This window comes from Phocoena phocoena, chromosome 9 (assembly GCF_963924675.1).
Source record: "Phocoena phocoena chromosome 9, mPhoPho1.1, whole genome shotgun sequence".
NCBI lineage: Eukaryota > Metazoa > Chordata > Mammalia > Artiodactyla > Phocoenidae > Phocoena > Phocoena phocoena.
In genome coordinates, this window is record NC_089227.1 from 7,377,351 (window position 1) to 7,405,318 (window position 27,968).

General features: G+C 55.0%; 1 protein-coding gene across 1 annotated transcript in view; it reads left to right on the forward strand.

Moving 5' to 3' along the window:
- TNS3 (tensin 3) overlaps window positions 1–27,968 on the forward strand; it is a 188,087-nt gene that overhangs the window by 73,128 nt on the left and 86,991 nt on the right. The window contains exons 10-16 of the mRNA XM_065884480.1: window positions 1,628–1,711; window positions 9,710–9,822; window positions 9,918–9,978; window positions 10,809–10,884; window positions 21,575–21,704; window positions 22,044–22,109; window positions 23,245–23,349. Of these exons, the coding sequence (XP_065740552.1) occupies window positions 1,628–1,711; window positions 9,710–9,822; window positions 9,918–9,978; window positions 10,809–10,884; window positions 21,575–21,704; window positions 22,044–22,109; window positions 23,245–23,349 (635 nt within the window). The remainder of the gene's footprint in view (window positions 1–1,627; window positions 1,712–9,709; window positions 9,823–9,917; window positions 9,979–10,808; window positions 10,885–21,574; window positions 21,705–22,043; window positions 22,110–23,244; window positions 23,350–27,968) is intronic.

A 27,968-nucleotide genomic window follows, 5' to 3' on the forward strand; every position in this document is an offset into this window, starting at 1 on the left:
TTCATGTGTCAGGCAACTCACATGAAAGGCTCTAAGCCTCAGGGTCCTCACCTGGGAAGCGGGGATGATGGCTGTGCCTCACAGGGTTTTGTGACAATTCAGTGTGTCGTTTCTTGTAAGACAGTTGGAATAGCATCGGTGCTGGTATTAGCTGCTGTTAACGCTGCTGGTACTAGTAGGACTAACGGTATGAATAGATGAATAGAATATTATGTATTTTAGCATTTACCAATTCTGCCTGTCCAGGTCGTTTGCAGGTTTTCTTTAGAATTTCAGTCGCTTCCGTCTAATGATCTTGTACGCTAAAGCATGCCGTGATGACAAATTCTCCTCGATACATCTTTGGTCATTTCTACTATTTTCCCCTTAGATACTGTTCTCAGAAGTAATCATAGCGAGCAGACGTTTTTAAGGCCTTTGTCACGAACTGTGTCCAGATCAAAACAGACACTTCAAGTCACAAAGTAAAGTAGGAAGAACATTCTGGTACCGGCACCAGAAAGATAAGAGTTCATAAAGATGGAGTTGTTGCTGATATTATGAAAACTGTTAACAATATGAATACTGAACATAAACCTTGACCAAAATGCATTATCAGCGTTTAATAAAACGAGTGAATTCCAGAAAAAGGAGTACTTTTTTTTTTTTTTTTTTTTTTTCGGTACGCGGGCCTCTCACCGCTGTGGCCTCTCCCGTTGTGGAGCACAGGCTCCGGACGCACAGGCTCAGCGGCCACGGCTCACGGGCCCAGCCGCTCCGCGGCATGTAGGATCTTCCCGGACCGGGGCACGAACCCGTGTCCCCTGCATCGGCAGGCGGACTCTCAACCACTGCGCCACCAGGGGAGCCCTAAAGGAGTACTTTTAAATGTATAGGTGAGGGACTTCCCTGGCGGTCCAGTGGTTAAGACTTTGCCATCCAGTGCAGGGGGGTGTGGGTTTGATCCCTGGTCGGGGAGCTAAGATCCCACATGCCTCACAGCCAAAGAACCAAAACATAAAACAGAAGCAGTATTGTAACAAAGTCAGTAAAGACTTTAAAAAAATGGTCCACATCAAAAAAATAAATAAAAAAATAAAATATATAGGTGAATGTGTAACTATACTTTTTACTCTGAAAAACTTACGTGCTCTGTATTAAATATTCAGTGCTTAAGTGACCCTTGCTTTTGTGCACCCCTGCCAGCCCAGCCCCTTATGTAGACAACGTTATTATTTTAGATGGTTATTTAGATAGGACAGTGGGCCTGTGCCCACAGGTGAGAAACGGCAGGCAGGTGACTCTCCCACCTGCCGGACATGCTGCACAGAAAGTGCCACATCCTAGGATCGGGTGCTGCTGTTTCAGGGGGGACTCCAGACCTTGCAAGCCTGGCTACCACTTGGCCCTGAACGTCTTCCTGGGGGAGATGAGGCCCTAGAAGAGACGCTAAAGTGGATTTTCCCCGGGGAGGGGGTGTAGCAAAATGGAGCTCTTAGTGGGTGCCAGCCACTCAGAACAGCCTCGGGGCCTGTCTCATGTCACTCCCCACAACCCGGCCTCCTGCGTTGGCCATGGAGTTAAAGCGTGTGCTCTCTCTCTCTCTCTCTCTCTCTCTCTCTCTCTCTCTCTCTCTCTCCTTCCCCAGTGCTGACCAAGCCCTCGACAGATTTGCAATGAAGAAATTTTATGATGATAAACTTTCAGCTTTAATGCAGCCGTCCCAGAAACGGTATGTATCTGTCCCAGAGCCAGAGTGAAAAAGTGAATGAGATTTTACGTTTAAAAGCGTGTGTGTGGGGATGGGATGAATTGGGAGATTGGGACTGACATAAATACACTACCATGTGTAAAACAGATAGCTAGTGGGAACCTGCTGTATAGCGCAGGGAGCTCAGCTGGGTGCTCTGTGGTGACCTGGATGGGTGGGATCGGGGGGCAGGTCCAAGAGGGAGAGGATATATGTATACATGTAGCTGATTCACTTCCTTGTACAGTGAAACCAGCACAACAGAAACCAACACAACATTGTAAAGCAATTGTACTCCAATGTAAAAAAAAAAAAAAAAAAGTAGGGATGGAAGACGCACCTCTCCTGACCAGCCAAGATTAGGAGGGAAGGGATTCTTGGTGTCCAGTGATGAAGGATGAGCCACCCTGCGTGTGGGTGCCGGGGGGTCCCTGGCTGGCTCCGGCGTGGACGCAGGGCTCCCTCCCCACACGCTTAGCCATCGGGTCTTCCCGATGGCTCTCTGCTGGTGTTGGTGCCATTTCTGTATTGGGACTGGCTGCTGTCTCCTGGACCAGGGATCTGTGTCTGGATGGTGGATGCTCTGGGCTTTGCAGGTCACGTGGTCTCCGTCATGGCCACTCTAACAGAGGGTCTGTGGGCAGTAGGAAGCAGGTGAAAGCAGCTTATGTCCAGTAAAGCTGTCGACACACACAAGCTTGTTGGTGGCCAGCTTCAAAGGCCCAGGAGTCTTCTCTCTCCTCGGCCTCCCCTGGCCCACCTCCCCTTCTCTCCTGCTCAGCGTGGCCCCTGGCACGTGCTGCAGAGGGACCCTGGGGAGCAGACTTCCTCTTGCCGCCTGCTTCCAGGCGGATCTACGCTGTCACCAGGCCCAGGTGGAGAAGAACCAGAGGAGGGTCAGGTGTGTGGCCTGAGAAGAGCCAGTAGCCACTTGCCTTCCAGACCCACTTCCTCTGCAGATGGGAACCGAGAACACTGCGTTTTTTTGTTTTTTGTTTTTTCCAGTACGCGGGCCTCTCACTGTTGTGGCCTCTCCCGTTGCGGAGCACAGGCTCCGGACGCGCAGGCTCAGCGGCCACGGCTCACGGGCCCAGCCGCTCTGCGGTATGTGGGATCCTCCCGGACCGGGGCACAAACCCGTGTCCCCTAGCATCGGCAGGTGGACTCTCAACCACTGCGCCACCAGGGAAGCCCCAGCTACTGCAGCTTTTTAATACCGTTGAATGAGTGTCGAAAAAGGGAAACATCTCACTTTAACGTGCCCATGGTTCTCCTGCATCATTGAACGGCAGAAGCTGTAGTATTTGCATTTTATGAGGGTGGCATGGGTTACATTTTGCATTCTGAGGCTAATCTCCCCGCACCCACAGATGAGGGCAATGCCAGCCCGCCCAGCGCCTGCATTGGAAGGTGCTTGCCACCTCGTAATGAAGCCGGTGAACGACTGAGTGAATGTATAAGTACCTCTGGAGGAATATTTGAGACCCGGAGGATGTGTGATGACCGCATTTGTGGGGACAGGCACAGTGGTGATGGGACCCATCGCCGTGGTCCCAAATGCCCACAGGGGGAGGGAGCGTTGCAGGCTGTTTTAGGACTGAACTCAAGAAACCATTTTAAAATCCATCTTGTGGTGAGAGCTTGGGTTTGTGGTCCAAGAAGCTTACAGCCTCAGCAGTAAGCCTCCCCCGCCCTTCACTTAATTAATACTGGGTTTAAGAGCTCGAGAGGCAGGAGGTCCACTTGACAGGCGGCAAATTCTCTGTCACTTTGTGCCCCACTCCTAAAAGCCACCGAGCCATTGGCCTGCAGCAGCCTGGCCAGGAATGGCCCATTGGAGGTTGCTTGCTTCCAGCATAATTCCTCGGGCAAGAGCCCTTCTCTCTCCCTGCACCTGTCGCCTTGAGCAAACCCCAGGAGCAACTTGTGGAGGCCCCCGGGTAACCTCCTGAGCCTGCTGTGCCAGAGAGGCTCCCGTTAACTTGGAGGCCCTTTCACTTTGATAAGTAATTAAAGAAAATCCTCCTCCAGCATTAGTTATCATCAGCATCGTGGAAGTGATGAGTTAAACAATGAAATTCTGACCTCCTTTCCTTCTCCGCTTTTCCTTTCCTTCCACGAAGGAGTTGGGACAAGCGGGTCCCATCACTTTGAGTTTAGTGGGGAAAATGACAGGTAATCGGCTTTTTCTTTGGGACAACAAACCTCTCCTGAGGGTGTGCAGAGGAAGGGAGCCCAAGGAGGTCCTGGGCGGGGGTCATTCCTGTGTCCCATGAGGTAGAGGGAAGGGAGGCCAAAAGTCTGGGCATGCAGACACCAGGATTGGATTCCTGGGTGTTTCTAATTGCTGGAAAATTCCCCAACATTACAGCATTATTTGGGTTTTGCTATTTCTGTAGTTTTTGACATGATGCCTTGAGTGTCTGAAAGAACCTTGAACTTGAAGCAAGAAAGCTGCCAAGAGAAGCAGATGTGCAGATCCTTTCTCCGAGGATGTGTCTTTGAGGGAGTGCGGCCGCCGAGGCCAGCAGGCTCCCTGTGCCTCGTCCACTCCGCATGTCCTCTTGCCCCGGCTTGCAGGGCGGGCTTGAGGAGTGGGGCCATCCCTCAGGGGGTCGCCTGGAAGAGGTCTGATGTGTGTTATCCTTCCAGCCTGGCCGGGGCGGGGAAGTGCCGGGGAACGTTAGGTAACCAGCGAGCCTGGGTCTGGCGCACAGGCCAGAGCTGACGGGGCCCTGCCCACATCTCCCCGCCTTCCGTGCTTCCCCTGCAGCTGTAGCCACTGTGAGTGTATGGAGGTGACACCAGGAAGCCTTAGGGAGAGATGGGCCGACACAGTGGCTCCTTCTGCTTACAAAAGTATCATTTCACACTTGTTTTCAGGGATATTTAAGCTTATGTCAAGTACAACTCACATATTTAGGAAGATTTAGGGAAACTCCACATGTAAGTTTCTGCTTTGGAAAGAGGTTATAAATAATGCAATGAACAACTGCAAAGTTCGAGCTGCTTTGGAACGTGAAGGAAGCGTGTGCTCTTCTGTTAGTGCCCTGCCAGCTGCAAGCTTGGTTTCTTAATCGTACTTGCTAGTTGAGACGAAGTGGGGAAAACCTCATCCCCAGGGAGTTATTTCCCACGAAAGAAAGAAGAGCACAGCTGGGAGACAGGTGAGCTGTCTGACGTGTGTGGCTGTGAGAGCTGCGCTGACCAGGGAGGACTTTCTGTTTTGGGTAAGACACTGGGATGGGTTTTGAGAGGCCATCTGACACCCTGTCCGTTCATTCGTACACACCTTTCCTTCAGTGCTGTGGGTGAATATCACATAGACAAGAGTTGACAGTCACCCTTGCCACACTTTTCTGGAGGAACTAATTGTGGAATCCTTGCCTTTGCTCTTCTTCCCTCTTATTTTCAGCCGTGGCCTGAATTGTTTTCCTTTGGGAGTGATGGCGGCTCTCCAGGTAGTTTCCTGCCACGTGGGCCCTGTTTACCTGTCCTCTCTCTCCCACGGTGCAGGTGGTGGCTGGCTCCACTGCTGACTGCAGCAGCAATTACGGCGTATATTAGCAATGAACTTTGTTGTTTTTATCGGGCGTTTCGTATGTGATGTCTTTGGGACTTAAGAACGGCATTCTCTTTTCCAGGTCACGCTCGGGTGACCTACAGCAGAGCTTCTGAGCCTGTGGTCAGAGGGACCGATGAGGGTGTGAAAGGGTTCTGGGAACAGCAGGATGAGGCCACGCCAATGAAAAATTCATGAAAAATGTGTTTTCCCGTACAAAGGTTTTCTTTACTCCTCCCCCATCACACACACTCATCGATGGTGCATAGAGAGGAGATAGGCTTAATTTATGGCATTGAGCCCCCAGGGGGCCACAAGTGCCCCCTGGGCTGAGGCCACAGTCACTGGGGGAGCCAGGGCCGACGGCTGCTCAGCTGTGCGGTCTGGAGTTTCGGATTTGCCGGTAGTTGCCTGCAGGCCCTGGAGGAAAGCCCCGGAGATAAGCAAAGGGCCTGTGCTGTCCCCGGTGGCCATGCTGACCTGCCTGGGTGCTTGGTGGTGGGCTGGGGTCACAGGTGAGGCGCCCCCAGGCTTACGTCCGGCTCATTTATGTCCACCATCAGCCACAGAACTGTACTTATCACAGCTGGAAGGACGGGACAAGGGTGCTGTCTCCACTCTGTCCATATGCTTTACAACAGGACACATGTGACCCTTGTCACCTGTCCCTCTCTTAGGAGGTGGATGGCGGGGTGATGGGCTTGGCGTGAGGTTTTCTTTAAAGGCTGTTCTGATCTCAGTCATGCCGCTGACAAGCCTTATGGTAAACCTTTGCAGTATCGCAAAATCTGGAACTTGGACTCAGAAGTTGTGCTTGCATTGCATCCTATGAACAAGCACCCAAAATGACTTTAGCTCCACAAAGTTAGGCAGTATAATTGCTGGAAAGTAGCACTTCATTAATAGAAAATGCCGTGAAATATAAAACAATTTTATATTTTTTCCTTATCAAGGAAGCATGTGAAGGAAGAAGTAAGTTGCATTTTATAATAACATTTGACGTCTTTGATTTACCTAAAACGGGAATCGATATAAAGCCGATTTCTCTAAAGGGCAGATGAGAAGGGCTTTTTTGCACTGGTTCCATGATGGACTGGTCAGGAGGGCAGGCGACCGTGTCTGGGTCCCAGGCAGAGGACTGGGCACTCCCTCCCTTCTGTCCCTAACCCCCTGTGAGGGCTGGCCCTTGTCTTCTGGCTCCTTCTTCGGGAGCTTGCAGGGAATCAACATTCTTCTGTGGTCATGCCGACACGCCACCTGAAAGAAGCACCTTCTCATACCCCCTCTGGCTGCTGGGCAACGGCGCCGGCCAGGCTGTGTCAGGGCAAGGGGAGGACTCTCCAGGGTTGCATCAAAATGTAAAACGGAAACTGACCCTCAGCCCCCTCCGTGATGCCTGGTCTGTGTGCTCGTGGGTCCCTTGGATGTCCAGAGAGTGAAGGACCACCTGAGGTCAGTGTAGAAGGAGCGAACGGCCAGGCGCCCACAGAGTAAACACAGCAGCCGGGCCACAGACAAGGCTGAGGAAGCGGGTTGTCTGGTGACCAGTGCTGGAGGAGGGGAGACTGCTGTCCAGAGCAGGTGGTGACTCATGGCCCCAACTCAGCATCTGTGATCCCTTTTCCTGTGCTCATGACCCGGCGGTGGGGGGGTGGGGAGGCCGGAGAACCCAGAAATCTGCAGTGCGTGGCACTTAGGTGATAAAAAGTAGCCGGACAGGTCACCTGAATATTCTCGTGTCTGCACGTCTGCTGTCGAGATAGAAGATAAAATGGGAAGGCACGTGGAGCCATCTGGTGGCCAGGCTCCTGCAGCCACGGCCCGGCCACGTGGCCTCCCGGGCCCTCCAGGGCTTGCGTCTGGACTCTGTGACTTGGGTGAGGTTTTGTCCTCTTCTGAAAGGGAAGAGCGGTTTGCCACCAGGAAAACTGAAACACCGGGAGGGGCCCCTAAGCTGAAGTGAATGTTCTTTTCTAACATTTTTTTCTAAAAGGATAGATTTCAAGTAGAGTTTTTAAACTTTGGTTTTGAAATTTACTAGAAATGTTCTCTTGTTCAGTTTCCTTTGTATGCAAATTCAGTTGCTTGAGCTAATGGACTGCATCTGAATTGCTGGTGTAAATTCGATATTTTTAAAAATGTAGGCGTGTTTGACAAATGACATTGTGTAAATTTAAGGCTTAGGAGGTTAATTTGTTACATTCACGTATTGTCATACGATTGCCATTGTAACCGTACTTAGCACCTCTGTCACATTACAATAATTATCGTTTCTTTTTTAGTGGTTGGAATAATTAAGTTATATCTCTTAGCAAGTTTGATAATTATAATATGATATTTACTACACTGTGCATTGTATCTCTAGGGCATATTTACTACTTACTGTAAGTTTGTACCCTTTAAAAATTCTGTCCTGTCCCCAAAGCCCCTGGCCCCTGGTAACTACCATTTTACTCTCTGCTTTTATATGTTTGGCTGTTTTAGATTCCATATATTATGAGTGATATCATACCACAAGGAGATATCACCTCACACCTGTTAGAATGCCAGTCCTCAAAAAGTCAAGAGGGCTTCCCTGGTGGCGCAGTGGTTGGGAGTCCGCCTGCCGAGGCAGGGGACACGGGTTCGTGCCCCGGTCCGGGAAGATCCCACATGCCGCGGAGCGGCTTGGCCCGTGAGCCGTGGCCGCTGAGCCTGCGCGTCTGGAGCCTGTGCTCCGCAACGGGAGAGGCCACAGCAGTGAGAGGCCCGCATACCGCAAAAAAAAAAAAAAAAAAGACAAGAAAAAACAAGTGGTTACGAGAACATGCAGAAAAGAGAGCCTTTTTGCACTCTTGGTGAGAATGTAAATTGGTGCAGCAACTATGGAAAACAGTACGGAGTTTCCTTAAAACATTAAAAATAGAACTACCACATGACCCAGCAATTCCACTCTGGGTATATATCCGAAGGAAATGAAAACAGGCTCTTGAAGAGATATCTGTACTCCTGTGTTTATTGTATGTGGCCTTATTCACAATAGCCAAGATACGGAAACAACTCAAGTGTCCCTCAGTGGATGAATGGATAAAGAAAATTGTGTGTGTGTGTGTGTGTGTGTGTGCGCGCGTGTATGTGTATACACACACACACAGTGGAGTATTACTGAGCCGTAAAATATAATGAAATTCTGCCGTTTGTGACAACATGGATGGACCTTGGGGACATTATGCTAAGTGAAATAAGCCAGAGAGAGAAAACCAGAATTTTTTTAACCTAAGTAGGCTGAGCCTGACTAGCCTTCAGTCCTAGGGAACAGGGGGTGGTCCCTGGTCCTCCTAGGGGGGTGGACTGCGGTGGGCTGGCTGGAGGGTATAGAGGACGCTGTGCCGGCCGCACAGCCTGGTGATTCAGTGACTGCTTCCTTCCCGCGCCTGCGCGGCTCTCTGTAGTCATTAGAGATGCACAGAGATGTTGGATATGGTGGGGTTTGGCTCTGCTCCGGAGTCACACACTCCGGGTGGTGGCAGAGGCCGAGGCCAGGCAGCATCTGAGAGCTTGGCAGGTGTGTGCCCACTTGGGGTCACAGCTGCCACCTTGTGCCCCGGGAGGAACCAGTGAGGCAATGCTTCCAGGGTACAATCTTCTCTCTAGGCCGCCAGGCACCCACGCAGGGTGCGGGGCCGTCAGCATGGCGCGCGAGGCTGCGTGTGGTGTTCAGAGAGAAGGCCGGTCTCCCGGCACACGGCAGACGTGCACTCTGCCGCTGAGATGGGCCTTGAGGAGGGAGGGCACAGAGGAGCCAGAAGGCGGGAGGGCCATGCAGCTCAGGGGGGCTCGTGCCCTTTACGGTAGGGGAGGCTCTCACAGGGGGATGTGGCATCCGAAGGCTTCCTGTGGGCTGGGGGTGTGGACTCCAGCCTCCCACTAGGCTTCCTAGTATGAGCAGAAGGCGGGGTGGGTAGGACTGAGAGTTAAGCCGAGTGACCTTCATGCCCTCAGAGGTGTGGTTTGGTTCAGAGAGCACGCCCATGGGACGGCAGGTCTCTTGCTTTCCCGTTCTCTGCGGGGAGACCGTGCCAGCCCCGTGGCCCAGCCCTGCCTGGCTGTGGGTTCCATGGACAGAAGCGATGCCACCTGCGCTCGGGGTGCGGAGCGAGAGGCGCCGCGTGTGAGGGCTCACGCTCAGGAAGCACCCTTGGCTGTGCTTCCAGGTCATTGGCCACGTCAGCGTGGAAGGCCCAGAGACGCCCGGTGGGCTGTGGGCTCGGCCATGCTCTGCAGAGCGTGGACCGAGGCCTGGGGTGCGTCCACCCTCCTTGCTGTGAGCGGTTAGGGTGGGTTCTCTCCCGGAAGTGCAGGCGGGTTTCCTCATTGCCCTCCGGCCCCACCTGGGCTTGGGAGGTGTGCAGGAGCCCTGAGCTGGCTGCCCTTCGCAGGTACGTGCAGTTCCTCAGCGGGCTCCTGTCGGGAACGGTGAAGATGAACGCCTCGCCCCTGTTCCTGCATTTCGTCATCCTGCATGGGACCCCCAACTTCGACTCTGGCGGAGGTGGGTGTCTCCCACGGGGTGAGGGTCTCGAGACGCGCCGCCTGGCGCTGGCCCTCAGTTCCGCGTGTTGATAGCCGATTCTGCGTGTCTTTCAGCGTGCCGGCCCTTTCTCAAGCTCTACCAAGCCATGCAGCCTATGTACACGTCGGGGATTTAGTAAGTGTGGCTGCGTTCCTGGGGGCCTCCGGAGGGCCTGGGGGGGAGGGGGCCCGCTCCCGGCTGCCTCTCCCTCTGGAGGGTTGAGGGGGGGAAGCCAGATGAGCCAAGAGCAGGGGACGGAAGGGGAGCTGTGGGTGCAGTGCCCCCGTCATCCTGCCCAGCAGGTGTCTCGCTGCGGTCACACAGTTGGCTCTGTGAAGGGACGTGGACGCTGGGACTTGGGGGAAGGAGAGGGCCCCGCACACCGTGTGGAAGTAAACACAGGGGACAGGGCCACGGTGGTCTCCCTTTCTCTCCCCTTTGCAGTTTAGACAAAGGTCAGGCAGACATTTCCAGAATATGTACTAATTCTAGACTTATTTGCTTTGCTTTTTTTGTTTGGAGAAGCGTTTTATGCACATCAATGGAAAATGAATGAAGGTAAAAAATGTTCTTAGCATTGTGTCATCACTCAGAATGAACTGTTATCACGTGTCCGGACTCCTGTTGGACCCAGGCACCGGTGAGGCTTGGGCAGCCTCACCCTCTGCTTACCACAGAGGCTGCTGGCATCGGCACGCCAGTACCCTACACTGTGTGCTCTCCATCGTGCACGGGCCTGGGGCGGGCCGGCGGGCACTGGCTGTGACGTTGCTATCAGGGCCCTGCCTGGCCCTGTTGGTTTTTCATACGTTCTTTGGACTCATTTTCATAGGAGAGAGTCTGAGGAATTGGATTCCTGGGCCAAGCAGGATATTTTGTTTAATTTCAATTGTGGGGTTGCTTTTCTCAGAACGTATTCTTTCCATGAAATCGCGTAATGATGTACCTTCTCCTTTATTCCAAAGCAACGTCGGCCCAGAAAACCAAAGCAGGATCTATATCGCCATAGAGCCAGCCCAGCTCCTGAAAGGGGACATCATGGTGAGTGTCACGGCCTTGCCTCTGCTGCCAGTAATCATACCTGGAAAGGTAAAACCAGGTTCATCTTAAAGCAAGAACATGAAAGCCGCCTCCCACCTTACCCTGGCCCCGAGAAAACTGAGGGAAGAATGGAAAGTAGCCTCTACCTTAAGGCAGTTGGTTAATTTTCTGAGCAAACCTATTTTAATGAAAGGAACAGAACAAATTGGTAGAGCCGCTTGCTGTGTGCACCCTTGAAATTACAGTCCTAGCTCAGCCACTGTGCTTCCCAGGGTTCCAGTTACCTAAGCACAGTTTGCAGTCTTAACGTGACCTAGGCCTTCCGGGGCTGGGCACAGACATAAAATGTCTCTGTCTCGTTAGTGGCCTCGGTGGGAGATACAGCTAGTGTACTGCGGCTTGGTTTATGACTGAAACAGTGATTTCTCCAGATAGCTTTGATTCTCGGGGCAGAAGCAACACCCCGCTCTGTTCCACCTTCGCCTCTTATCTGTCTTGAATATAAAAAAGTGCATGCATCTAAAAAAAGAGAAATTTGTCTGAAATCAAGAAAACCTTTAAGGCACGTGCGTGCTTCCCGCAGGCACAGAATAGCTCTCCCGTAATCTGTTTGAGGCCCAGGACACCCCGTGACAAGAAGATAAGATGGTTCACAAGTTGGCTTTTTATTGATTTAAGTGGCTCATCCAGTGTTTTTGAGGAGTCTCGTTAACTTTTCCTAATATTTTGGGTTTTCCACCCTTCCTTCGTGGTTGGTGCACTCCCACCTTGCCCCGCCCTGCGTTCTCAGGAAGGTTCTCAAAGGTAAAGATCCTGGGCACATTCACAGCTGACGCCCCCTTGGCGGGCTCCCCAGGGGGCACCCCTTCCACTCCAGGCCTCAGGGGTCTGTGTCCAGAGAGGCATCTGCAGGCCCAGAAGGTGCATGAGGGGGAATAAGAAGCAGACCAACCGCAAAACGGCTCTGTTTGCAAGTCAGCACGTTGACCACTTTATAGTCGTGGTCTTTCACCCTCCCCGCGACCTTGAGATGGAAGAGCCAGTGTCCCGTTTCATAGGTGGGAAGGCCGAGGCGCAGGGTGGTTGCTACGTTTCCACGAGCCTGTTTTCTCAGCCACGGTGTTGCGCTGCCCCGAGGGAGGAGGGCTTGGGGCTGGGTTCTCCTTCCTGGCTCTGCACAGCAGCTCGTGGCCTCCCCATCTCTGTGGTTAGGAGAGAGGGGAGGGACGGGGCAGGGGAGGGACGCCCCTACTCTTGTGCTCCTCTACCCAGCATGCAGCCCTGGCCGAGTCTCCTTGGACCTCCCGGGATTGTTGGGCAAAGGGCTGAGCACTTATTGGGCACCTGCTGTGTGCCGGGCACCAGCCAGGGCTTTACCTGGCTGTGACTTTTGTCTGCTCACCAGCTCTGTCCTCTGGGTCTAGTTTTCCTCCTTTAAAAAGGAGGCCAAGAGACCCAGAGTGTCTGCGAGAGGGTGGAGCTGCTGCTGGGACGTGCGCCCAGCCGGGCATTGCCCCTGGTCTGGGAGAGGGCTTGGAGTCGGCGTGGCCAGGCTGGGTGCTCCCTGGGGTCCGTGATGAGTAGTCGGCCGAGTCCCTTTGTGATGACCCGAGGGAAGGACTCCCCCTCCAAGAAAGAGCACCTGACTGCGGGCTGGTGGCTGCAGGGTCTTCCCGAGGCAGCAGGAGTTTGCCAGTCCAGAGGCCGGTGGCGGCGAGTCACCTCATCTGCCCTGGATCCCTGCGCCCCTCCCTCCTCCTTCCTTCCCTCTTCCTCCTTCCCTCCCTCCCACCGTCTCTTCCCTCCCTCCTTCCTTTCATACTGTTAATTTATTTGTCCAGAGGCCCCATTTTAAGCTTTCGGAACGTCTGAGTTGGGCCCTAGCACAGGAAGGAAGGGAGGGACGCAGGGACGTCTATGTCCCGAAAGAGCCTGGCGGGGGAAGTGGACGTCTTGCAGCCGGGGCATCCAGAGAGCGCCGCAGCGTGGGTCCTGCTGGCTGGGGCCGGCCGGCCAGGGGGTCCAGCCGGAAGTGCCCTCAGAGGTGGGCGTGAGGCCCTGGGCAGGGGGTGCAGCGTCCCCAGGCCTTGAGGATGACCTTGTGGGAATTACTTGTCCTGGGAGGTTGAAGCCAGATCGTGCAGGGCTTGGATTTTGCCGTCTTCTTTTGGGAAACGTGGTGTTAGCAGAGCTCTTTTCTGTGTCCTGAAAATGCCCTGAATCACCCCTTGAGAGTAACCCTTATAGGACTGTGACTTAGAGAGGTAGTGAGAACGTGGGGGAGAAAGCCCTTGGTCTCGAGTGGAAGGAAGGAAGCCCTGCAGCTACATACGAGCGACAGCAGATTGGGAGCCGCAGGCCCGACAGGGGCATCATGCAGCCGGACAGGCCTTGGGTCCCATGCCTGGGCTCCCAGCAGGTCTACGGCTTAGGGGGACTGGGTGGCCTCAGACGGGTCTTGTCCACGTTCGAGCCCCCTTCTGCTGCATGAGGACCGTAGGCGAGCGTCGTGGGGATGAGATGAGCCGGGGCAGCCAGCAGGGGGTGAGGACCTCGCGCTGTGACCGAGGGCCCACTGAGGCTTGGCCTGGGGGTGGCCACCACCTCCCCGTGCTCCCGGGCGATCGCCTACCGTGCCTCACGGCTGTCCTAGGCCCACGTCGGCACCGCCGCCTGCGAGCAGCGTGCCTACCTGAGCATCATGTGCACCCAGCTTCAGCTGGGATGTGGTCTGAGCAGGCGGGTGGGGTCGTTCTGAGGGGACCCGGGTGGGTGGTTGCCATCTGGCCCTGGGGAGCTGGGAAGCGGGGCTGGGGGAGGAGGTGCTGGCAGACATGCTTGGAGCCCGCGGTGTCCACCAGCCGGCGCTGTTGCGGGCACCGGGAGCCGTCCCCTGGCGCGCGGTGAGCTTGTCGAAGCCGGCGCTACTGCAGCAGGGAGGCACCGACCTGGGAGTTTGGGACGCAGTCGCCTCCACCATCTGCAGATGGAAGATGGTGCCTCTGGGCACCCATGGCCACGTGAAAGGTGATTGTCGCTGCGTGTGCTCAGCCATGGCTCTTTTCAGGTGTATTGGTAAGTGGCTTTGAGCCAGTGGCCAAATGGGACTCGCCCTTCCCTGTGCCTGCTTTGCTCCTTCTCTGCGGGAAGTCCGCAAGTGGGATTATCAGGCCCTGCTCGAAAAGTTTCCCTTCCAGCAGACACTTGTGAGTCTGCTTGGTGCTGAGTGGCACATCCTGAAGCGCCAGCTGCAGGTGAAGGCGTCGGGCCAGCGAGAGTTCGGGGAGCACCTGCCGGAGACCTCTGGAGGCGCGCGAGGCCCGGGTGGGGAGGGTGAAGGGCGGACATCGGTGTGGCTAGGGGGCCGTCGGCCTAGAGCCATCAGAGTAGGTGGACCTCTCCTCCTCGTACAGCGCTGGGAGGGCCCCTCACGGTCATGGGGGCACAGAGGTGGGGTGTGGCACAGGCCCAAGTGGGAGCAATGGTAAGAAGGCTGGTGTGGGCCTCAGCACATGGGCTGCACCCCTCCTCGGAGGTTCTGGGGAGGAAGAACTGGCCCCTCTCTGCCCGGCGATCAGGCCCTTCCTCCCCCGTGGGTACCCCTGCCTCTGCCTGCCTGCTTTCCTGTCCAGGTTTTAGCAAAGGATGCTTTACGCCCAACCGCCCCCGCCCTCTCTCCTCCCTCTGGCCGCATCCCAGGGACCGCATCCCCGTGGCCGTCTCTGTGGCACTCCCTGTCACGTGGGCCCTTTCTCTTTGTGGAGCCCCTCTGCCGGTTCCCCTCCGGCTTCTGGCGGGTCTCCGCGCTGCTGTCCTCTGGGCATCCGTCTCCCCCGAGTGCTGGTCCTGTTGGCCCCGTGTCTCTCTCGCTGGGTCCAGGCTGCCTCTTCTTCACTTCTGCCTTCGGTCCTCGGGCCTCAGGTTCGGCCCTTGGTGCCCGCCAGCCCCCTGGCCTCCATTCTGCTGCTTTCTAGGACCGTCCCCACCGGTTCCCCAAGACTCCGCGTGGGAACTTCGTCCTGGCGTCCCCTGGCTCCACTTCTCTCGTCAGTTGTGCAGATCCTCTACCCACATGGATCCTGAATCCCTGAGCCCTGGCCCTCACAGCGTGACTCCGTCCGAGCACGGCGTTCCGCAGCCGTGGCCCAGCATCCTCCCCGCGGGGGGAGGAGAGGGTCCAGGCTCCCGTATGTGGCATAGGATCCCCTGGGTGTCCTGCCCCCTCAATCACTTAGCCCTAGAGATCCCGTATTATCTGGTTTGTTCTGCACACGGCCCCACGGCCCTTTCCTCTGGGTCTTGCTAATGCCTCCCACCCGTGTCACCCACATCAGGCACGACTGGGGCACATGGCTGTGCCCTCCCTGCGGCTGTGTTTGATGATCTGTCATGGCTGGGTACCTCGTCTGCCTCCCTAGTGGGTGCCCAGCCCTTGAGGCAGGTGGCTGACTTGTCCCAGCCTCTCCAGAGCCAGTAATTGTGCTCCTCAGGGGTGGTGTCTCACGCTTGCTGGGAGCTAGGAGGGGACCCTGTGCTCAGTGTGCCATCGTCCCCAGCTTACTGCCCAGAGCCTGCCCCTGAAGCAGGAGTCCCTGGGCAAGGTCACACCCCAGCAAGAACTGCAAGTTGCCTCTTGCGTGAGGGGACAGCCAGATGGATGAGCCCTGAGTGATGCTGCAGGAACCTGAGAGGTCTGGCATTCAGGTGTCCTGTCGCCATGGGGTCTCCCGAGGGGAATGTTTTGTGCCGTGAAGTCACGCTGTCTGTGAATTTTTGCTTCCGTTGGAAAGGCCGGCAAATAGGGATCTCTTCACAGGAAACGCTTAACTTGATAAAACCAGCCCCTTCCTGCACCCTGTTCTTCACATGGAGTATTTTCGGACTGAATTATGATTTGATTTAACTTCCTGTGTTTACAGTTCATTTTTGTACACTCTGCACTTATTTTTTTGCGACGTTATCAGATGGGAGAAGGACGCTGCGGGTTACAGCTGGACACGGGTAATTTTCCATCACACAGGGTAATTTTTCCTTGCACCATTCGTGGAAATGATTACCTAGGAGGTTTAGTTTAGCTATTGATCTCTAAGAAGTCTCAAAGTAGCTCTAGCCTCTTGTATTCGTTTCCCAGGGCTGTCATGACAAAGTACCACAGACTGGGTGGCTTAAACAATAGACATTTCTCACTGTCCTGGAGGCTGGAAGTCTGAGATCAAGGTGTCAGAGGGCTGGTACCTCCCGAGGCTTCTCTCCTTGGTATGTAGATGGCTGTCTTCTCCCTGTGTCTTCACATCATCTTCCCTCATGTGAGTGTGTGTGTGTGTGTGTGTGTGTCTGTGTCTGTGTCCTGATCTCCCCAGTCAGATTGGATTAGGGCCCACCTATATAACCCTACTTTACCTTAACCACCTTTAAGACTTCACCATATGAATTCTGGGGGCACAGAATTCAGCCCGTCATACCTGTGTCCATGGAATAAACCCATTCTAGAATAAACCTGTTCTAGTAAGGTTAATAGTGAGATCAGGTACCATTGGTTCTCCGGCACCTTAGGCTCTGATTTGTTCTCTCGTTTATTCCCCACAGCGTGTGTTCCGACCAGGTAACATGGTGGACGTGAACGGGAATCACACACAGGTCCTCCTTCCAAGAGTTTAGGTTCTGGTTGTTGAGTGAGACGAGCTGGCAGATCACTCTCGTGCAAGTAGAACTTGGTGTATGCACGAGTGCACAGAGGCGGGATGTGAAGGTCCACGGGTGGGAGAGAGGGTTCCAGTGTGTCCGAGGAGGAGAGTCTCTGAGGCCGTGCTGTCCGGCCTGGAGGACGGGCCCAGGGCATCCCCACACTCAATCTCTGGGGGACACATTATACTGCGTGATCCGTGGGCTCCTTGGAATCCCAGGGCTGTTGGTTCAACCTGAAAATGACCTCAGGGATCGACACAGGGAAGCAGCTGGGCGGTAGAACGTTCCTGGGTGTTGGCTGAGCTTCCTGGGGAGTGGCGTGAGCCGGCTCCCCTCCTGCGGTGTAGGTTGGCTCTGGTTTCCAGAGTCTCCAGTCAGGAGAAGCCCCTGGGCGCAGACGAACTGGGGGAGACCCCTGCACTTCGGTTTGCCCTGTCCTTCAGTTTTAGGGAGTCATCGCTTGGTGCGCACCTCTGCGAATCCAGTGGGCGTTCCTTCAGTGCGGAAAGCTGCAGGTGGGGAATGTCTGAGGGCCTTTTCTGTGTCAAGGTTCGAATGTGTAGGCGGTTTAATTTCTCATCAAGAATTTGGCAACGATTGTGACTTGGACAGAATCCCAAGCATCAGAGAATGTTTTATAGGCTACCCACCCCCCAGCTGCAGAGGGCTGGGCTGGGTTGGCGTCTGCAGAGCCTGCCTCTGCTCTGGAAAGTGGAAGGGAGCTCCCAGGGAAGGTTGACACCCTGGTCACCATCCTGTGAGGCGGAATGTCGTCCTCTGATTTTTTTTCCCCTCCTTGATTTTGGTAAATGTCAGCCTCGGGCACAGATAAACCTGCCTCTCTCCTCATGAGGGGTTCTGCCCCGAGACTCTGGTTAGCAGAGGTAACAGGGATCCAGTTTACAAGAAGCAAGGCCTCGTCAGCTCTTTGGGTTGAGAATGCTACCCGGGAAAGTGGAGGGGGCTCCGTCTGTCATTCCTTCGACTTGGGGGCTGGCGGGAGGGCTGTCACTGGGGGCCACGGTGACACCCACCCGCTATCCAGCTTTGCCCGAACACTGCCAGCCTGTCCGCGCGCACCATCCCACTGCACACCTGACCCGCCCGTCTTTGCGATGTGCTTGCATTGAGGGTCAGATTTTCGAGTCCAGCCCAGAACTTCTAAAGGGCAGAGCCTCAGGTGTTCAGTAAACATGCTCCTGTCGGGTGGGAGGGCAGAGGCGTTGGAGAGCACAGCCGTGTCATTATGTAACCTCGCTAAGGAATTCGCGTGGGCCGCGGGCCCGTCGGGAGCCTGGCTGTGGTCCAGAGCCCTGATGGGCTTGTAAACACTTTCCCAGCCACATGCCTTGCTGCCTCTGCTTGTGCAAACCCCGTGACCACTTACGTTCTGTCCTTGTGGGGCGGGGCTCCGTGACCTGGCCCCAGCGACCCGACTTCTAAACAGAGGGGACCTTTCTCAAGGAGCCATTGCAAACAGACAGCACCTGAGTTTATTGTTTCTTGCCAAGGGCACTTACGTAAGATCAGGGAAGATGAAGGCGTCCGCAGGCCCCTCTGGATTTGCTCCCGCGGGGGTCGTTAAAGGACTTCTGTTGTGCCGTATTGTCCTGGGACTTGCTGTGTGTACATCCTTCTCCGTCACTGTGCCGTGGGTCTCCTGGACCTGGATCGGGCCTGATCCGTTCTGCATCTCAGCCCAGTGGATCTAGTTGTGTTTTCCTTCACAGCCAGGACTGCTGACCTACTAATGGTTTAGGAAGTGAGTTTCAGCCTTGCCACCCTCTGAAATCATTTTCACCTCCAAGTGAAGTGAAATCACGGTTAGTGCTGGCGCCGGATACTGCAGGTGTTTTGACTTAGGTAGGCATCCGTCAAGCTTATGAAACCTTTAAGCACGTGTGGTTGTAGCATCGTCTTTGAGCGCGCACATTCCTTGATGCCTGTGTAGACAGCCGCCGGGGCCACCAGCAAAGTGGGTTGAAATTGTTTCAAATGCAGATGCTCTAAAATCCAAAGGCAGAGGATTTATGTGCTCTAGAAACTCTCTGGGGAGACCTGGAGGGATGAAGGGGGTGTTACAGACCTCAGTCTCTAATTGGTGCAAAATGTGACCAATACTTCGTACCTTAAAGGCGCACGTTGGGCACTACTGTCAAGCAAGATGCTGACGGTTCTTTCTGTGGAGCGCTACGAGCCCGATTCTGGTCTCTTGTCACTGATGCTACGAAGATTTACTGGTGCGGATGAGGCATCGTTGCTGGCTCTGCAGGGGGTGCCAGAGGCCCCCGGGGCGGGGCTCCTGCTGGGTGGGTCCGTCTCCTTTCCAGCTGGAGCCACCAGGACCCCATGTGACCGAGACGTCTGCGGTTTTCTGTGCCTTCAGGAGACAGTGGGGGTCATTCTTGAGGTGGCCAGGAGGACTGGAGGGGATGGCGGGTACCATCCTGAGCAGTGGGAAGAGAAGTCCACGGTGAAACAACGGGCGGGAGTATGGGAGGCTCAGGTCTCCGCCAGCGAGGGTTGTCAGGAGGCCCCGGAAACCCCTCGGTGAGGGCACGTGTGCGCAGAGGGCGGCTGCTCTGTGGCAGGGGGATACCCCTGTGTTCCTTCCACCCTGAACCCTTGTCGTGTGAAAAACTGGGAGTCTTTAGACAGTAGAGTCACGCTGGGCCTGGGGAGGTGCCTGTGCCCCAGAATGATTGGGAGCTAGCAGCCTAGGGAGGGTGAACCCGTTTGCTGTCCCTCCCGTGCCCCAGGGCGTGTGGTGACCTCTGCCTTCCCCTGCCCGGTGCCTGGAGTGGGCTGGGATTCGTGTGTGTGTGTGTGCGCGCGTGCGTGTCTGCTGTGATGAGTGACGGTGAGACCAGAGGAGGGGAGCCCACAGAACGTCTTGGGTTCTGGGGAAGGTGGGAGCCGGGCCCGGGGGCTCTTGGTTGGCATGAGCTGCCGTCAAGAGCTGCCTGCAGGTTGAACCCTTTAACTCAGAGCAGGAGAAGGTGTCCCTGAAAGGGAGCTGTCGTTGGGCCTTCTGCGCTGCCCGAGGCTGCATATGCCTCTTTACCCAGCGCCTGCGACGCCCCCGTGTCCACCTGGTGCCAGCTTGGGGGAGCTGCCAGCTCTGTGTAGCGTGACCCTGTGGGCTGGCCTGGGGCTGCTTCCCTCAGTGGATGTCAGCTTCTGGAGGCCTTGTTGGGTTATTTTCAGCCTCAGTCCCCCTCAGTATCGATAAAGATTTAAGGGCCAGACTGGTGTGCGCCTGAAACTCTCTTTCCGTTTCTCCAGTCTTCTCCCCTTTTCCCTCGTACTTCCAAGTTACCAGTGGAAAAAGGCAAACGGAGAGGGGGGGGTCCATCACCCCACAGAGATGGGCACGTCCTGTGCGTGGGAGTCTCCACCGCAGCACGTGTGGGACCTCTGCTGAGCGGTCAGTGCGGTCAGTGTGGGGCGAGGGCCTTGGAGGGGTGAGGATGCAGGTAGCACACTCTGGAAGGAAGGCTGAGAGGACAGCCTTTGAGGGGGCCCTGCTGAGGATCCAGAGACCCCAGACGGGGCGGGAGAGGACTTGCGGCCGGCGATCCATTTGCTGTTGGAAAGCAAATTGAAGGCTTCATGTTTCTGCAGAAGTCTCGTCGGCCGGTTCCCTGGCCAGGGGCCAGGGGCCAGGCCTGAGTCTCGATCCCCACTGGCCGCGTGTGCACAGGCCGCCTGGCACCTCCCGCCTCGTCAATGCTCAGCTCGTGTGTGTCAACGTGAAACACTCCCCTGACGGTCTGTTTACATTTTTTCATCAGACTGTCTCCTTGTAGAGAGCACAAAGGTAGACGACCTCTGGGTCTACCCTAAGGGGCACAGTTCCCGACACGCTGGCCGCGGCTCCTTGGGCCTTTATTTTTTCTCTCGAGTGGTGGTTTCACTGGTGAGAGTTATAGACCGGTCACCTGCGACATCCTCCCGCATCGCTGGTCTGGACGGTCAGTGAGCTTGCACAGAATCGTTGAAGCCCAGCTTTTTCCAAGCAGTCTCTCTTGTGAGCATGGCTGCCTCTGAGATCCCTGCACCTCCAGACTCCCCTCCTCCCGGGCATGCTCGGTGCACGAGTGGCCACCTCTGCTGAGTGTCTGAGGGCAAGATCCAGCCTGCTTCTGGTCTTGGACCCCTGGGGACCCTGGAAAGGAGCCCTGCCCTGCCATGGGAGGGAGGAAGGGTCCCCTCTCCTGCAGCACGCCACCCCGCCATGACCTTCGAGCCCTCCTCGAGGCCAGCGCCATCCACAGACCCCTCAGGCAGGGGCAGGGAGGCCCCCGTGTAAAGGTGGGAGACGACGCCAGGGCCCCTCCCCTGCCCACCCTTCCCTGCCGCGTGCCAGGAAGGGGTGCTTCCACCCTCCACAGCAGCACAGTCACTCCAGGGGCCTGAGCTGCTCCCAGGGACCTAGGGCCACGGAGCCACAGCCTGAGTTCAAATCACATCCCTGGTGATTCTGGAGACTGGTCTCAAGTGGCCATTCAGGATGTCTGGACAACCCAGCAGTGGAATTTCAATTCCAAGGCCTCTCTCTCTCCCCTTCCCTTCCTCTCCCTTCTCCCCATCTCTCTCTCTCTCTGAATCGTAACACGCAACATAAATACTGAGCGTAGTCCAGAAAGTGGTGACCGCCTCCTTCTTTCATGAGAACAGAAAGGCTTTAAGGTGAAACTTGGAGGGTTTAGATGAAATGAGGAGGAAGAGGCCGCGGAATTTCATTCCTCAGCTGTCTTCCAAAGTAGAGGTGTGGGCCGTCTGAGGACTGAGGACTGTGGGATCCCTGTCCTGTTGGAACAGCACAGGTGTCCTCCGGAAGGACCAAAGCCACGGTGACGTTTGCAGCCCGTCTCCTGGGTTGGGAGCTGCTGTCGGCTGCGCGCACGCCCAGCCCCTCCCAGAAGGGAGTGGCCTGTGTACCCCCCGGCAAGCGCCCTCCGCGGGCACGGGCTCCCCTGAGGACACACCCTCTTTACCCCAGGTCAAGTGCTACCACAAGAAGTACCGCTCGGCCACCCGAGACGTCATTTTCCGCCTGCAGTTTCACACCGGGGCTGTTCAGGGCTATGGACTTGTGTTTGCAAAGGAGGATTTGGACAACGCCAGCAAAGGTGAGGTCCCTGCCCCGAGTCCAGACTGGGGGTGTGGGGAGTGGACCCTCGGCGGGCGACCCCCGGCGGCCTCATGTGTTTCTTTCACTGTTCTCCCCCGTTCCACCCGTAAGTCAACCTATTGACAAAATCATTACCAGCCTCACAAAAGACTGGCAACTGACCCAACAAAGAAAAATTTCTAGAGAAACGGTGAAACTACTGACACGTCCTCTGTCATTGGTGCGCTTTTGGAGGTTTGGGAAGGGTGTTGTCCTGGTTGGAATATGAGGACAAAATTCATCCACCCTTTCCCGTCTCATTGTCTCCAAATTTGTTGACGTAAGATTTCTTTTTTAGATGACCGTTTTCCTGATAATGGGAAGATTGAGTTAGTCTTCTCAGCCACTCCTGAGAAGATTCAAGGTGGGTAGAATGCAGAATGCTGCAACCAGGGGGCAGGATGCATATGCTGGGGCCTCTGTCTGGCTTCCCACCTCTGCACATAATTGGAAATATAATATATTTTTAAAAATAGTAGGATATTAGACAGAGGGAGGGCATTGCCTTAGAGACAGTAGGGCCCAGGTGGGTCAATAAGACCTCAGAGATGGTGTGACTCACCCAAGGAAGGGCCCAACCTTAGGACTGGGGCTGTGTCTTGTTGCCCTGTTTACTTCTCCCTCAACAAACGGCTACATGTTTTTAAAGAGGATTAGAAATATAGTAGACTGCAAATATTTGTGAGCAAAACAGACTCTCTCCTTTCTTCTAAGAATACATTTAAAGAGAAATCAGTCCCTTTATCGTGGAGGCAAATGGTTCATTTCCATCACCAAGATCCATACTCGTGAAAGTTTTAATTCAGTTTTTTTTTTTTTTTTTTTTTCTGTACCTGGGCCTCTCCCATTGCGGAGCACAGGCTCCGGATGCGCAGGCCCAGTGGCCATGGCTCACGGGCCCAGCCGCTCCGCGGCATGTGGGATCTTCCCGGACCGGGGCGAGAACCCACGTTCCCTGCATCGGCAGGCGGACTCTCAACCACTGCGCCACCAGGGAAGCCCCTTAATTCAGTTTTTAATAGCTGTGGAAAAGAAGCACCCTACTTCTGTCCCCGGTGCCATAGATTTAGGCGTGAACTATTAAATGCAAGGCTGTGGGGTAAGAACCCTCCTGGCATCCTCAGAATGATCAGGGAGCCTCGAGGGAGGGCCCAAACCTGCCCCTCCCGTCCACCTGCCCTGAGGCCGATCCTCTGGGTGCCTCTGGGTCCTTGACCTGCCAAGCCATCCGGGTGATCCCTTAGAGCAGAGACAGCGCCCAGAGCCCCGTACCCGGTGGGGTGGAGGACCGATGTTCGTCTTTCCTTTCTGCCAAGTGGTGTTCACTGTTGTTCAGTTCATCCCAAACAGTGCACAGCAGCTCCGATTACTGGAGGGCGTGTGGGACGGGGCTGGGCTTGGACACCCAGATGCGGTGGCTTCTCTGCCCCATTGCTGGCAGATGCCCAGAGGCACCGGCTTCTCTCTAACTAACTTGCCCCCGTCCCACCGCCCTGCAGGGTGTGAGCATTTGCAAAACGACCACGGGGTGATTGTGGACTTCAACACGGCAGACCCGCTGATCCGCTGGGACTCGTATGAGAACCTGAGTGCAGACGGTGAAGGTGAGTCTGGTTACCTTGTGTCAGTTACCAGAGAATAGGGCCCAGAAAAAGCAGCCTGTTCACGTTTAGCTCAGAAATCTCCTTGCAGTCTGCTTGGAGGCTGGGAACCCTGCCGTCCAGGACCCCTGCCGTTGTGAGTCTGAGGGCACTCGTGGGAATCAGGCTTGGTTTTATTTCTGTTTGCTCATTACACTGGTGTCCTGGTTGTATGGCTGCATCATTTAATCTCTGTTTTTGTGAGTCTGTCTCTCTCAAACATATTCTCTCTTTGCCACGGGATATGCAGTTTGGGTCACAAGTATCATGAAGGAGGAAAGGAATGAACAGGTTTATAGAAAGAAGCCCCTGGAGGCTGATTTCAAAGAAGAGGGATCAGTCTTCTTCTAGGCACTTGAGAACACTGGCCTTTCGTCTTTTTCAACCACCAATTGAGAACAGACCTGATTTGGGAGAGAAAAATCAAAACATTTTTGTCCAGTTACTTTTATCCAGACATTAAATAGCTAAAAGCAAGTCTCGTGGAGGTAACTCCGCCAGTGCCCATCTTTGTGCATCTCTGGGCTCGCGGGGACCGGCGGCCAGGGATGTCTGCGGTCCACGCCAGGGGGCGTGAGGCTCCTCTACTTGTCCACCGGGGGTGTCTGGGCTCGTGTCAGTATTTTTGCGCTGCAGACCCTCCTGCTGTCTAGAGGTGAAACCCGCGTCACTGTTGTACTTCAGGCGCGGTTTCTAAATGCCGGCTGTGTGTTTCACAGCTGGGGTGGCCCCTGTGTGGTTTCATCACCTGACTGCTCCCTTGGAGCCCCTGTCAAGCATGTGCACGTACCTCTAAGCACTGTTGCGGTGCCTGGCACGCCCACCACACTGCATTCCATCAGAGGGCTTCCCAGGAGCTCTTGATTTTTTCTCTTAGACCTCTCGAATCTACTTTTTTTCAAAATTGAGGTATACTATTTTTTTTTTTTTTGGCGGTACGCGGGCCTCTCACTGTTGTGGCCTCTCTCGTTGCGGAGCACAGGCTCCAGACGTGCAGGCTCAGCGGCCATGGCTCACGGGCCCACCCGCTCCGCGGCATGTGGGATCCTCCCGGACCGGGGCACGAACCCGCGTCCCCTGCATCGGCAGGCGGACTCTCAACCACTGCGCCACCAGGGAAGACAAAATTGAGGTATACCTGATGTACAATATTATATAAGTTACAGGTGTACAACATAGTGATTTACAATTTTGAAAGGTTATACTCCATTTCTAGTTATTATAGAATATTGGCTATATTCCCTGTGCTGTACAATATATCCTGTAGCTTATTTATTATATACGTAATAGTTTGTACCTCTTAATCCCCTACCCCGATCTGGCCCCTCCTCAATTGCACTAGATCTCGGTGGAACTCATGTGGCGTTCTGAGTTCTCATGGTTGTTAAGTGCTGCCTCTGTGGCCCCAGCTGCCAAGGCCCTGCAGACCCTTGCATAGCCACCTTCCAGAAAGCATACACAGCTTCCCTCACATGGAAACATTACCCTTCCTGAAGTTCCCTCCCTTCCCCCAACTCTCCAGGGCTCCTCGGTGAGGCTGACCTGCATCGGTGAACTCATTCCCGATGCCCTTAGCTCTCACCTGGAGCTGCAGCCCCTTGCTCGGGTCCTTGGAGGAGGGCGCAACTGGGCCCCCAGACCTGCAAAGGTGGGGGCCTTGGCCGGCCGGAAACAGGGTCTCAGCCATGCTTCCATCAGGGCAAAACTCTCTCCAGGGTTTGGTAGCCTATGGAACCGTGTCTTTTGGCTAGAAAATGATGCTGTAGCCCTCTCTTCTATCTGCGCTTCCATCCCTAGTCCCTACTGATTGAAAAAAAAAAAAAACCCCAAAAAACACACGCACACAGAAGCATTACGTAAGCTATATTTATCTTTGGAAATCCCTGCTGTCCTGGAATGGACCCTCCACAGTGGCCTTCTGTCAGGGACCTTGACCCACCTGTTATGTCTGAGTGAGGATGTGGACAAGTGATTCCAAGTGTCCTGTCTTCATTGTGGAGAGTGACTCCTCTGCTCCCGGCTCTGTGGCCCTGGTGGGGCGATGGGGGTCCCGCCGCCCCATCAGAATTTCGTGGGGCGCTATTTCAAGGAGAGAGGAGTTGGGAGGGGTGAGGGCAGACAGCAGGGCAGCCTGCCGGAGCCTCTCCTATGCCACTTTATTTTATCCACATCAGAACCTGTGATCCATTTTAGAGATAAAGGGGGCAGTTCCCAAGAGAAATCAAAAGCTAGACATTGGTGAGGGGTCCTGGTAGCCATTCGGGGTTGTGTACTCTTGGTGATCACGGGTGAAGCTGAGTGAGTTGTCGTGTGTTCGAGATCACGCAGGACAGAGACCGTGGAAACGGGACTCAAGTCTGGGCCTATTTGACCCCAATGCTATTTGGTGCAAACCTCATCCTTCCAGCTGAAAACCTGCTGGTCCCTGGGCCAGGGTGAGGCCTGCAGACAGCATAATCCCCTCTAGGCAGTTTGAAGAGAAAAGATATATTTCTAGGGCACTGGGTGGTGAGCTTCTGGACAGATGTGACTGTCTACCCCAGTGGGCTTGACCATCTCTGGGCACTGCCCTCGGGGCCCCGGCTGCACGGTGAGCCCTCTGCTCGGGGCCCAGGAAATGGAGTTGAGCTGCGTTGGGCATCCCCACTTGCGTCGGGTGACAAGACAGGGCAGCGAGCGCTGTTTTGTCTAAAGACACCTTACCGACTCTATATTGGTGGTTCATTAACATTGAACTCCTGGCTGGCAGCCCTGTAACTCATGCCTGAGCAGAGCTGATCTACACCCATGTTTCCTCCATAAGACACCTCATGGCCTCCGGCTCTGTGGAACAGCGCTTCAGCACTTTGCTGGGGGGCCACCGTAAATAGAAAAAGCACCAACGAAGTGCACGGAAATGCAAAGAGTGTGGCATGAAATAGGCCTGGAGAAGGCCACTTTATGGTGTGAGAGCTGAAAGGAGAAGGCAGGGGTCCTTTTGTTCCACCACAGCTACGAGCCTGTGTGTGGGACCCTGGAAACTTCTACCACTCTGTGCATGTCAGTGAGTGACCACGAAAATGCTGTGTGTATTGCTTTGAGGGTTACAAGTACGGAATTCTTAGTGAGCAGGTGAATTTTCAGGTATGGAATCATGAATGATGGGGATTGGCTGTACTTACTGTTTCTGTTCCTTCTGTCCCTCCCGCGGGGCTAAGTCCTCTGCGCCCAGGGACCACAACCGGCCTGTCCCAGGGCGGTCTGAGAGTCACAGCTCTGCCCCAGCTGCCTGGGTTTGTTTTCCTGCCTCTCTGCCTGTGCTGCGTGGCCTTGGACAAGTTACTGTGTCCTCTCCTCCTCTGCACGGTGGGACTAGTGTAGCTCCAGAGTTGCTGAGAGGATGCAGTGAAATGGTCAGCAGGAGGCACTGAGCACACCCTTCAGGTGACGGGGTCCTATAAGCAGTGTTATCACTTCCTCTGAAGCCCAGAGACTGATGGAGACCCTGGTCTACCATGAGGTCGGCGAGGGTGTGCGGCACCCTGAGACGTGGGAGAAGCACGTGTCTATCTTTCCCTGCACGGCCAGGTGGCGGCACGGCACGGCGACACCAAGTGGGGCCTTGCTCTCGGCTCTGGTGACTTTTCTGTTCCACCCAGAAAACCTTTCTGTTCCCGTCTCTCGTCTTGGTGCTGACGCTGCTCAATGATGAACGTCGCTGCTGCTACGACTTCTTGTGGCACAGAGCGCGTTGCGCCAGCAGGCTGTGACGGCTGGGAGGGTGCCCACCGCACCGCACGGGTCCCTGGGCTCGGGGTGCCACGCCCAGAGGCAGTGTCGAGCCCCCGCTGGAGGCCGGGAGTGACGCAGGCTCCCAGCAAAGCAAGTGCGCACAGCCCCGCCCCTGTCTCCCACGAGGGCTGCGGCTCCGGGGCTGCTCTCCTGCCCTTTCTGTCTCGCTCGACGAGGCACGTCCTTGTCTGAAATGGCCTATTTTAATTAGATCATCCTAGAGATAACCCCAGCTCTGGGAGCTCTTTTCTATTCTACATACATTTGCCCTTTTTCACGCGTCTCATATTTCCTTAGGGGCTGCCGTGTTTCTGGTGCTGTGATGAGCTCAGGGAGAGAAAATAAGCAGACCTCATGGGGAAGACATACCTATGTGTGTATTTGTGTATGTATGTGTGTGTGTGTGTATGTATATATGTATGCGTGTGCACATATATGTGTATGTGTGTATATATGTGTGTGTTTAATATACATGGTGTGTATGTGTGTTTGTGTGTACATATGTGTGTTTACGTGTACATGTGTGGATGTGTATGTGTGCGCAAGTGTGTGGATGTGTACCTATCTCTCTGTCTACCTCAGCAGTGGCCATAAGATGCCCCATGTACCATGGGAGGACGAGGTACCGGGAATTAGGGAAGTGTGGAAGAGAAGCAGCTACTCAGCCTGTGTATTCGAGGGAGATGCAGGAAGAAGATGGCTCTTGTAGGCAGGGGGGCGTGGGGGAGCCCGGCGTTTACCTGCCTCATTGCAGGCGTGCTGCAGGAGGCGGCAGGCGCTGGGTGAAGGGCGGTGTCAGGGCCCGGACAGGA